Source organism: Coregonus lavaretus (assembly GCF_964263955.1).
Source record: "Coregonus lavaretus genome assembly, chromosome: 10".
NCBI lineage: Eukaryota > Metazoa > Chordata > Actinopteri > Salmoniformes > Salmonidae > Coregonus > Coregonus lavaretus.
In genome coordinates this window covers 3,440,301-3,453,504 of record NC_139997.1, presented here as the reverse complement: position 1 = coordinate 3,453,504, position 13,204 = coordinate 3,440,301, and the positions used below count along the sequence as shown (strand labels likewise).

At 43.6% G+C, this 13,204-nt stretch overlaps 1 protein-coding gene across 1 annotated transcript in view; it reads left to right on the top strand.

The window, feature by feature from the left end:
• LOC311136566 (uncharacterized protein) overlaps window positions 1-13,204 on the top strand; it is a 53,727-nt gene that overhangs the window by 27,551 nt on the left and 12,972 nt on the right. The window contains exons 2-3 of the mRNA XM_084170751.1: window positions 5,082-5,188; window positions 5,737-6,129. Of these exons, the coding sequence (XP_084026877.1) occupies window positions 6,088-6,129 (42 nt within the window). The 5' untranslated portion in view covers window positions 5,082-5,188; window positions 5,737-6,087. The remainder of the gene's footprint in view (window positions 1-5,081; window positions 5,189-5,736; window positions 6,130-13,204) is intronic.

Below are 13,204 nucleotides of genomic sequence, written 5' to 3'. Positions count from 1 at the left end.
GCCAATGACTGGAACGAATTGCAAAAATCTCTGAAGCTGGAGACTCTTATCTCCCTCAATAACTTTAAGCATCAGTTGTCAGAGCACCTTACCGATCACTGCACCTGTACACAGCCCAGCCGAAATTAGCCCACCCAACTACCTCATCCCTATATTGTTATTTATTTTGCTCTTTTGCACCCCAGTATCTCTATTTGCACATAATCTCTTGCACATCTAGCATTCCAGTGTTAATACTATTGTAATTATTCTGCACTATAGCCTATTTATTGCCTTACCTCCATAACTTGCTACATTTGCACACACTGTATATATATTTTCTGTTGTATTTCTGACTTTATGTTTTTTTTTTACCCCATATGTAACCCTGTTGTTTTTATTGCACTACTTTGCTTTATCTTGGCCAGGTCGCAGTTGTAAATGAGAACCTGTTCTCAACTGGCTTACCTGGTTAAATAAAGGTGAAATAAAAATAAAATAAAAATCTCTTTCAACTCAGACATCTTATCATCTAATATCGTCCTCTCCTCATCTGATCAATCCTATCTGTTACAGTTTCATTCTGAGTAGTTAAAATTGTGCTGAGATGGCCTTTTTCCTTTCAACATTTGATTTGTCAACTCTCTCATCGGAGGGGTTGCTGAGGAGACATTTAGAGAAGAGGCCGACCAATATGTTGCTTTGGATCCGATACCAATTCCGTTTTTTTTGGGGGGGGGCAAAATGTACCAATGCCGATGTACCGTTTTACGGCGGGGAAAGGAAAAAGTGACATTTTTCCACGCTGAATTGTCATACATTTCCATCCAAAAGAGCAATTGTCCAACATCTCTGCTTCAAATGTTGATTTCATACATTGTGACAATAATGACATCATGAAAATCGCCGCAGGTGTTCAGATTAGCATTAGCATCCCTTTTTTTAATCCTATTTATTCAATATCAGTTATCAGTGGAATTATCGGCTGATAGCGGTAAAATGCCAATATCGGCCGATAATTTCGGGGAACAGATATATTGGTCGGGCTCTAATTTAGAGATGTGCAATGAAGCTGTGTCTCTGTGATATATGCTGCTGCAATATCGTTAACATCAATCCATTCATTGTTTCATTATTTAAAGCTCATGATATCTTAATACTGCCCCCCATTGGCTTACGTCGATTACGCCTGCACTTGGTTGAGGAACGAGTGTCGCGTAGGAATGACGCTATCTGACGTAAAACAATGAATGTACTGCCACAGTATCACTATAATCAGTATCTGTATCTGTATCGGTGTAATCGGTATCTGTATCGGTGTAATCAGTATCAGTATCAGTATATGTGTGTGTAATCAGTATTGCTATCAGTAACTGTATCAGTGTAATCTGTATCGTATCGGTAACTGTATAAGTGTAATCGGTATCTGTATCTGTGTAATCAGTATCTGTATCGGTGTAATCAGTGTTGGTATCAGTAACTGTGTCAGTGTAATTGGTATTAGTATCTGTGTCGGTGTAATCAGTATCGGTATCGGTGTAATCTGTATTGGTATGGGTAACAGTATCAGTGTAATCAGTATCGGTATCAGTAACTGTATCATTGTACTTGGTACCGGTATGGGTAACAGTATCAGTGTAATCAGTATCGGTATCCGTAACTGTATCAGCGTAATCGGTGTAATCAGTATCTGTATCGGTACCTGCATCAGTGTAACCAGTATCTGTATCAGTAACTGTATCTGTGTAATCAATATCTGTATCTGTATCAGTGTAATCGGTATCGGTAACTGTATCAGTGTAATCGGTATCCGGAACTGTATCTGTGTAATCCGTATCGGTATCTGTAACTGTATCAGTGTAATCAGTATCGGTATCCGTAACTGTATGGGTGTAATCGGTACCAGTATCCATAACGGTATCGGTGTAATCAGTATCGGGATTGGTAACTGTATCAGTGTAATTTGTGTAATCAATATCGGTATTGGTAACTGTATCAGTGTAATCGGTAACGGTATCGGTGTAATCTGTATTGGTATCGGTGTAATCAGTATACCTATCTGTGTATGTATCGGTGTAATCGGTATTGGTATCAGTAAATATGTTGGTGTAATCGGTATCTGTAACTGTATATCTCGACACCCATTTGGTGAGATATACTGTATCTCTTTCAACTCAGACATCTTATCATCTAATATCGTCCTCTCCTCATCTGATCAATCCTATCTGTTACAGTTTCATTCTGAGTAGTTAAAATTGTGCTGAGATGGCCTTTTTCTTTCAACATTTGATTTGTCAACTCTCTCATCTGAGGGGTTGCTGAGGTGACATTTAGAGAAGAGGCCGACCAATATGTTGCTTTGGATCCGATACCAATTCCGTTTTTTTTTTGGGGGGGGGGGCAAAATGTACCAATGCCAATATATCTGCCGATGTACTGTTTTACGGCGGGGAAACTAAAAAGTGACATTTTCCCACGCTGAATTGTCATACATTTCCATCCAAAAGAGCTATGTCAGTATAATCAGTATCAGTAACTGTATCAGTGTAATCAGTATCAGTAACTGTATCAGTGTAATCAGTATCTGTAACTGTATCAGTGTAATCAGTATTTGTATCAGTAACTGTGTCAGTGTAATCAGTATCGGTATCGGTAACTGTGTCAGTGTAATCAGTATCTGTATCAGTGTAATCAGTATATGTATCTGTAGCTGTATCGGTGTAATCAGCATATGTATCAGTAACTGTATCAGTGTAATCGGTATCGGTATCGGTAACTGTGTCAGTGTAATCAGTATATGTATCAGTGTAATCAGTATATGTATCGGTAGCTGTAGCTGTATCAGTGTAATCAGTATATGTATCTGTAGCTGTATCGGTGTAATCAGCATATGTATCAGTAACTGTATCAGTGTAATCGGTATCGGTATCGGTAACTGTGTCAGTGTAATCAGTATATGTATCAGTGTAATCAGTATATGTATCGGTAGCTGTAGCTGTATCAGTGTAATCAGTATATGTATCGGTAACTGTATCAGTGTAATCTGTGTAGTCGGTATCTGTATCGGTAACTTTATCTGTGTAATCAGTATCGGTATCAGTAACTGAATCGGTATCGGTATCCGTATCGGTATCAGTGTAGTCTGTATCGATATGAGTAACTGTATCCGTGTAATCAGTATCGGTATCAGTATTGGTAACTGTATCAGTGTAATCCGTATCTATATCGGTAACTGTATCCGTGTAATCAGTAACTGTATCAGTGTAATCTGTATCTGTATCGGTAACTGTATCAGTGTAATCAGTATCGTTATCAGTATGGGTGTAATCAGACAGCTTCTCTGCCAGCTTTCACAGTGAGAAGAAAGAAGAAAGACTTGAGTGTGTCTGTGTCACACCATGAAGGTTACATGATTGGAAGGTTTCTAACAGTAGCATAGTAAAGAATAGTATACATTCATTCATTTTATGAATTGTAACACATTTAATTTAAAAAATGAATAAAACAGGAACTAATGGGGATCCATAATAAACCCCAGGAAGAGTAGATTCTGCCTTGGCAGGAACTAATGGAGATCCTTAATAAATACATACTAATAGATGTGATATACATAAGATGGGTGTACATAAAACATATGTGCGTTGGGAAATATTTTTAGAAATTCACTCACAACGATGGAGTGAACTGTATTTATATACATCCACAATTAATATTTTCTCTAAGCGTCTAATCGGAGTAGCTTGACAGCTGGCGATCAGCTCTGCGTGAGTCCGCCATGTGCGTGTCTTTGTGTGTAGTTGTGTGTGTGTTTGTGTGTGTGTTTGTGTATCACTGCTGCATGCTGGGTAGATCTCATTTCCAACGCCATATAAACAAAAGGTTAATGAGGCCTCGCTGCTTTTTGTTGATCCCTTCAGCAGATGCCAACAGATTTACACACGGCATGCCCACGCGGAGTGGATCTGTGTGAAACTCGGCCCCTAATCACTGGAGGCCTGTGTGCTGTGTTTTAGCCAACAGCTAGATGGACAAATACCCACCGTGACCCATTCTTCTATGTAATTACTTCCTGATGGAAATAAATATATTTTTTAGTCTCAAAACCTGTTTTCCTGTTTTTAGTTTTGGCCTAATCATGGTTTGATTTATTCATTTGATAGATATGCATCGATTTAGCTGTTTATTATGAATGATAAAGTGATAAAAGCAAACGGGGATGTTTTCACTGGATGTCCATGCTTTCCTGATTGTCCTGTAGTTGTGGCCATCCATAGTGGCAGATACACGTATAATTACATATTAGTAACATGCCTAAAAATCATTCATCTTGGTAAAGGAATTTAATATGATCTCTGTGTCGTATGATAATTATGGGAGATTTTGTCGAAACAGCAGTGATGTTAATTTTACTTTGGATGAGATGTTACTTCCCTACAAACCAAAATGTCAGGTTCTGTCATTTCAGTGCCGCTCATAAACTGTTTAGAGATGATGAAATACTGTCCTCTGGTGGAGAGATTATGAATCAACACCCATCGTGCATCGCTTACTGCAGGGTTCTTCAATTCCGGTCCTGGAGGGCCGAAACACTTCTGTTTTTTATTTCTACCTGGTAGTTAATTGCACTCACCTGGTGTCCCAGGTCTGAATTAGCCCCTGATTAGAAGGAGAGGATGAAAAACAGAGGTGTTTCGGCCCTCCAGGACCGGAATTGAAGAACCCTGGCTTACTGTATTCAGTGGGTTATAATAGTCTAATAATAATGTCTTCCAATGAACTCAGTATTGTGTTCTAGAAGTGTTCTTTTATGAAGGATTAATCATTGACCTGACAAGTACTGTTTTACAGTTGTTTTGTCTATGATAAGATTGTGGCTCAGGGACACACACTGCCCACTGAGCACAGACGTCAGTTCAACGTCTATTCCACGTTGGGTTCAATGTAATTTCATTGGAAAAAAAACATGGAAACAACGTTGATTCAACCAGTGTGCGCCCAGTGGGGTAGTTAATGTTCTTCCTGTAAGCCTTAACTGAGTGTTGGAGTCCTTATTAAGCTAAAACATTGACGTTAAAACCTCTCTTTTTCTTTCTGTGTTTCAGCCTGAAAGAGGTTCAACAAACTGGAGCTCCTGAACTGAGCTGAGTGACGGAGGGCCAGAGAACAGAGGTTGAGGCAACAGAGAGGGTCAAACGTAGAGGCTTGTACTGTGAGTACTGGAAGCTTGGTTGGCCGTTTTTCTCTATAGGGGCACCCTTTTGGCTAGTCTAGTTTTTTTATGTCTAGGGCGGGGTTTCCCAAACTCGGTCCTCGGGACCCCAAGGGGTGCACGTTTTGGTTTTTTGCCATAGCACTACACAGCTGATTCAAATAATCAACTGATCATCAACTAATCACCCTTTGAGTTTTGGAAACACTAGTCTAGGGGTAGCCCTTCATATTGAGGTACTATAATGATTGAATGCTAGCTAATATGTAAATGTGCTAACTATTTGAAATTGCATTTCTAGAACCTAAATTCACATTTAAGTCAATTCTGTGAAAGATGCACCGGCGGCCATATTGAGTGTATCCATGAGTGTTCCTGTCAAATTGCTGTGGTCTGAGTGGCTTTGACCCTTCAATTCTGTTCCTATGTAACATTGGGCCCTGTGTGTGTGTGTGTGTGTGTGTGTGTGTGTGTAGCGGTTGCTGTACAGTGTATGCCAACATACTAACCCTGTGTGTGTGTGTGTGTGTGTGTGTGTGTGTGTTTAGGGGTTGTTGCTTGCTCAAAGGGAGCTGCAGGTGTGTATATCAGTGGAGAGCAGGCCGGACAGACAGACTGCGGTTTCTGGAGCAGGCCCGGACAGACACACTGCGGTTTCTGGAGCAGGCCCTGACAGACAGACTGCGGTTTCTGGAGCAGGCCCGGACAGACAGACAGCGGTTTCTGGAGCAGGCCCGGACAGACAGACAGCGGTTTCTGGAGCAGGCCCGGACAGACACACTGCGGTTTCTGGAGCAGGCCCTGACCTCCCTACAGGACATACTGAGAGAGACGCTCTGAGGGACCAACAGGAGGCACAGCGACTGCAGGACTTCTCCTACAGGGTCACCCACCACAACATGCAGGGGAAGAGTGAACACGAACACCAAGACAATAACATGGTAATTACCCCTTACTCTACCCGCTTTCTCTCCATCTTTACTTCCTTACCATCTAACAGGATCTTTTTTTTCTCCAAAATAAGCCTTCAAATGCATAGTAGTTTGTCAATTGCATGTACAGATACATTTATTTTCTAAATAATTATTTGGACCATTTCTTCTCCAATAGGATAAGATAAGATGAGATATGCAGAAAGGAAACGTTAGCTACATGTATAATATAACTGGTCTATCTGGTCAGAGTCCAGCTGTTGTCAGTTTCATCCCAGATGTGTATAGTGAGCTGTATGAAACTGTCTGTCTGTTCATCTGTTCCGGGAACAGTTTCCTATCAGTGATGTAGCCTCAGCTAGCTGTATGGAAACATCTGGAACAGTCTCTTGTCACAACTGACTTCATCTTGGTGAAATTACAAAATTATGAGAATTCACAGAATCAGTCTTGCCTCTTGTCTGTCTTGTGTTCATACGGTTGACACGAACCACGTAGAGAAACAACGGTCTATTCTGAACATCAGAATGATCGTAGACATGACCGTGAAAACCCTGTATTGACTAGAAGTCGTATGGCTTGGGACAAGTAAGAGCGAGAGGTTAATTTATATAATATGTTGCTTGCACGGTCAGCTAGTTCTGAAGAACAGTGTAGTAATGGTAGGACAGAGCAGAGGAGACACTGGTGGCAGAGAAACAAGGCTATTTACAAGGATAAGGACAACACACCGTATTTCCAAGCAGATTGCCAGGACAACACACCGTAGTTCCAAGCAGATTGCCAGGACAACACACCGTATTTCCAAGCAGATTGCCAGGACAACACACCGTATTTCCAAGCAGATTGCCAGGACAACACACCGTATTTCCAAGCAGATTGCCAGGACAACACACCGTATTTCCAAGCAGATTGCCAGGACAACACACCGTATTTCCAAGCAGATTGCCAGGACAACACACCGTATTTCCAAGCAGATTGCCAGGACAACACACCGTATTTCCAAGCAGATTGCCAGGACAACACACCGTATTTCCAAGCAGATTGCCAGGACAACACACCGTATTTCCAAGCAGATTGCCAGGACAACACACCGTATTTCCAAGCAGATTGCCAGGACAACACACCGTATTTCCAAGCAGATTGCCAGGACAACACACCGTATTTCCAAGCAGATTGCCAGGACAACACACCGTATTTCCAAGCAGATTGCCAGGACAACACACCGTATTTCCAAGCAGATTGCCAGGACAACACACCGTATTTCCAAGCAGATTGCCAGGACAACACACCGTATTTCCAAGCAGATTGCCAGGACAACACACCGTATTTCCAAGCAGATTGCCAGGACAACACACCGTATTTCCAAGCAGATTGCCAGGACAACACACCGTATTTCCAAGCAGATTGCCAGGACAACACACCGTATTTCCAAGCAGATTGCCAGGACAACACACCGTATTTCCAAGCAGATTGCCAGGACAACACACCGTATTTCCAAGCAGATTGCCAGGACAACACACCGTATTTCCAAGCAGATTGCCAGGACAACACACCGTATCCAAGCAGATTGCCAGGACAACACACCGTATTTCCAAGCAGATTGCCAGGACAACACACCGTATTTCCAAGCAGATTGCCAGGACAACACACCATATTTCCAAGCAGATTGCCAGGACAACACACCATATTTCCAAGCAGATTGCCAGGACAACACACCGTATTTCCAAGCAGATTGCCAGGACAACACACCGTATTTCCAAGCAGATTGCCAGGACAACACACCGTATTTCCAAGCAGATTGCCAGGACAACACACCGTATTTCCAAGCAGATTGCCAGGACAACACACCGTATTTCCAAGCAGATTGCCAGGACAACACACCGTATTTCCAAGCAGATTGCCAGGACAACACACCGTATTTCCAAGCAGATTGCCAGGACAACACACCGTATCCAAGCAGATTGCCAGGACAACACACCGTATCCAAGCAGATTGCCAGGACAACACACCGTATCCAAGCAGATTGCCAGGACAACACACCGTATCCAAGCAGATTGCCAGGACAACACACCGTATTTCCAAGCAGATTGCCAGGACAACACACCGTATTTCCAAGCAGATTGCCAGGACAACACACCGTATTTCCAAGCAGATTGCCAGGACAACACACCGTATCCAAGCAGATTGCCAGGACAACACACCGTATTTCCAAGCAGATTGCCAGGACAACACACCGTATTTCCAAGCAGATTGCCAGGACAACACACCGTATTTCCAAGCAGATTGCCAGGACAACACACCGTATTTCCAAGCAGATTGCCAGGACAACACACCGTATTTCCAAGCAGATTGCCAGGACAACACACCGTATTTCCAAGCAGATTGCCAGGACAACACACCGTATTTCCAAGCAGATTGCCAGGACAACACACCGTATTTCCAAGCAGATTGCCAGGACAACACACCGTATTTCCAAGCAGATTGCCAGGACAACACACCGTATTTCCAAGCAGATTGCCAGGACAACACACCGTATTTCCAAGCAGATTGCCAGGACAACACACCGTATTTCCAAGCAGATTGCCAGGACAACACACCGTAGTTCCAAGCAGATTGCCAGGACAACACACCGTATTTCCAAGCAGATTGCCAGGACAACACACCGTATTTCCAAGCAGATTGCCAGGACAACACACCGTAGTTCCAAGCAGATTGCCAGGACAACACACCGTAGTTCCAAGCAGATTGCCAGGACAACACACCGTATCCAAGCAGATTGCCAGGACAACACACCGTATTTCCAAGCAGATTGCCAGGACAACACACCGTATTTCCAAGCAGATTGCCAGGACAACACACCGTATTTCCAAGCAGATTGCCAGGACAACACACCGTATTTCCAAGCAGATTGCCAGGACAACACACCGTATTTCCAAGCAGATTGCCAGGACAACACACCGTATTTCCAAGCAGATTGCCAGGACAACACACCGTATTTCCAAGCAGATTGCCAGGACAACACACCGTATCCAAGCAGATTGCCAGGACAACACACCGTATCCAAGCAGATTGCCAGGACAACACACCGTATCCAAGCAGATTGCCAGGACAACACACCGTATCCAAGCAGATTGCCAGGACAACACACCGTATCCAAGCAGATTGCCAGGACAACACACCGTATCCAAGCAGATTGCCAGGACAACACACCGTATCCAAGCAGATTGCCAGGACAACACACCGTATCCAAGCAGATTGCCAGGACAACACACCGTATCCAAGCAGATTGCCAGGACAACACACCGTATCCAAGCAGATTGCCAGGACAACACACCGTATCCAAGCAGATTGCCAGGACAACACACCGTATCCAAGCAGATTGCCAGGGCCTAAATGTTCCTTACTCAAACAGTCAGGCCACTATTGATCAATAATTGGTTCATTTATTTTTCACATTTTATATTCACATTAACGAAGGATTTGACAACTTTTAGCTTCTTTGACATATACACACACGGGCGAGCAAGCACACACACACACACACACACACACACACACACACACACATTTAACTGGGTATCATGAGTAGTTTTTCTGAGGATATTGAAAGGCATTGGCCTCCATGACAAACCATCTGTAAACAATATCAATTAAAACAGCCTTTGCTAAATGTTGTTATGTTTAGAGGCAATAATCCCTAACCAGGGATTCAACTGTGGGTAATAGAGGGATCAGTATTAGTGAGAGTACTAGACACACATACGGTGCGTTCACAGGCAGGCAGGGTTTACAGGAATACAGCAGGACAGGATTGTATGAGATCTGGGTCAGGCCGTGTTTCCTAACTCTGCACCATATGGCTATGTGCTGGGACCACTGAGGAATAGAGGCAAAGGCAGAGAGGGGGTCTGTCTGTCTCCTCTATGGGGATAGCCCTGAGTCTGAACATAGGGGTCTGTCTGTCTCCTCTATGGGGATAGCCCTCAGTCTGAACATAGGGGTCTGTCTGTCTCCTCTATGGGGATAGCCCTCAGTCTGAACATAGGGGTCTGTCTGTCTCCTCTATGGGGATAGCCCTCAGTCTGAACATAGGGGTCTGTCTGTCTCCTCTATGGGGATAGCCCTCAGTCTGAACATAGGGGTCTGTCTGTCTCCTCAACGGGGATAGCCCTCAGTCTGAACATAGGGGTCTGTCTGTCTCCTCTATGGGGATACCCCTCAGTCTGAACATAGGGGTCTGTCTGTGTAATTGTTTTCCTGTGGTCCAGAGTTTTTCCTGATCTGGTAGCAGGCTAACCTAACCATCTCTGGACCCTAGTTGAAGCGTCAATCATGTTTATATTAAAAAGGCATAACCACCTGAAGTTTGAGTATAAACCAAATTTGATGACATTCGCATTTGGACCAAAACTAATAGGCTACATGCTGTGAATTGTTGCATTACACAAGAGTGTAATACAGTTTGGTTGCATTATTCAATGGTGTAAAATGTATATTTGAGAAGAAAAGTGCCTATTAAAAGTGGGTATTAACACGGGGTAACTGGGATCTCGGGATCTCTGTCCAGGGAACACTCTAACACATTTACCCCCAAAATTAAATGACAAGACTCGGGAAATTACAACATGTTCCCCAATGTGGCACTAGCCTGAGGTTTCCCCTACATACAGGTCTAGGACCAGCTTCCCCTTCCCCAATCCTAACCTTAACCAGTAGTTGGGGGGAAATGCAAAGCTGACCCAGGATCAGCATCTAGGGGCAACTTCACCCTACTCCCACGGTGGGAAAGAGGGTTGAGCTTGGCATGTAACGATGACGTCGGTCTGGGACCGTTTACTCTTGTTGTTTTCATTGGCTGTTACACACTTCTTCCTTTTAAAAGGTCAGTAGCAGAAAGGGCTCTTTGGTGCAGTTAATTAAACCCTACAGGAAAACCCCTGCAGTACAGCCTATAAAAGAACGTGTGCGCTATTTGAGCTGTCATCGTGACTCTTCAGACAGTCACTCATTTGATACTGCTATTGCACAGTTCACTACATAGGCATCTCTGCCACAGGGATTGATCACAGACATGAAGTGTTTGGGGGGGAGTGTTGCTGAGATAATGTTTTCTCGCTGAGCTGCTGACGACTATTTTTGCCCACTCAGACAGGAATAATAAAGGCCCAGTGACCAAATAAATAAATAAAATATATATATTTATTTTTTTCATTGTGATTGCAGCACCCTCCACACACCTGCTTCCTGTGGCTATGCCTAGTGGCACAGCCAAGCCCGCTTCCTCGGGGAAAGCCCTGGCATAGTGACGATATCTTGGTTTCAAATGCTTTAAATGGGCACTTCCAATTTTTGCGGAATTTCCCAGGACTCTCTGGGTAAATATGAATATTTGCGGTATTGAAACTTGGTATATTTTCGAGAAAATAATCCCTAGCGGCTAGTGAGATGTGGCATTGCCAGCCACAGTGAAAGGTAAGACAAGAATGTCATGTGAATTGAAAAAAGTTGAATTTTCTTTCGCCACCCTGCTCCTCCGGCTCTCATTCATATCTCATAGAGGGAATTGGGCCTAACTTTGACACCAGCAGTGTTAGGGTCTATTCCAGTTCCATCCAGTCAATTCAGGAAGTAAACTGAAATTCAAATTTTCCTCATTTCAGTTTATTTCTTGACTTGCCTGAAATGAAATGACATTTACCCCAACCCTGCCTAACCCTGCCTAACCCTGCCTACCCCTGCCTAACCCTGCCTAACCCTGCCTAACCCTGCCTAACCCTGCCTACCCCTGCCTAACCCTGCCTAACCCTGCCTACCCCTGCCTACCCCTGCCTAACCCTGCCTAACCCTGCCTACCCCTGCCTACCCCTGCCTACCCCTGCCTACCCCTGCCTAACCCTGCCTAACTATGCCTAACCCTGCCTACCATGTGTTACAGTGTGTTTCATATTGACACATCACTAACTCTGCTCATGGGTTCAGCTAAAATAATAACATTAAAAAAGGGGCTTAAATGCTTATCCCTGCATGGCCTGTAAATACAGTAAATACCAGGGTGATTAGAAGTGATCCTAACCCCCCAGAGAGGCCCTCCCACTGGCCCTGTGGTCCCCAGCCGCCACCCCCTCTCCCTGGGGGAGGATGCAAGGTGAGACCCAGGACCAGGATTAGAGCCCAGGCCTAATTTCCCTAGCCATAGCAGCTGCTGGACGCTGGCCACTTCATTTATATAAGTAGCATTAGCGCTAGTATTAGCGTAATGTAATTGCATCTATTTGATTATTAATTGAAGTTGGTTAAGCTAAGTAGCTCTTTGGCTAAATGGAAAATGATTAGTTTTTGGTCACTGCTATCGGTGTTGGAATGGAACACCATTTTGAGAAGTGGGTTTGTGTGTGTGTGTGTGTGTGTGTGTACATTTGTGTGTGTGTATTTGTGTGTGTGTGTGTGTGTGTGTATTTGTGTGTGTGTGTGTGTGTGTGTGTCCTCTGCTCTGCGTTGGGGCCCGTTTATTTATTTTATTTTATTTTTAGTCATTTAGCAGACGCTCTAATCCAGAGCGATTTACAGTTTAATTTCATATGCCTGGGTTCACCTTGACACATCGACACCACAGCTATCTCGTTAATTACACACACACACACACACACACACACACACACACACACACACACACACACACACACACACACACACACACACACACAGAGATAGAGCTTATATATTGTGAATTTGTAGCTTTTCGACTCTCTAATCCCCCTAAGCATGGAAAACATGACGCGATAATGTAATTACATTAGACAAACTAACAGCTCAGAATACCGGAAGTCTAAGGTCCCTGGTGACTGGCTCTGAATGAAGAGACACAGTCTTACAGGGACACACTATCACACCATCTTATGTCCTCTGTGGGTTACAGAGTTAAGACTGTAATAAAACTGGGATCCTTTCCACTGGAAGCTGTAATATGGTGTGAGCCATTCAACTGGCACAGAAGAGAGCAGGTTACAACTCAGTGTATTGAGGACAAACTCAGATACACAGTTCTGGATCAGCTACCATCTAATGGTCGCCTCTTGCCTCA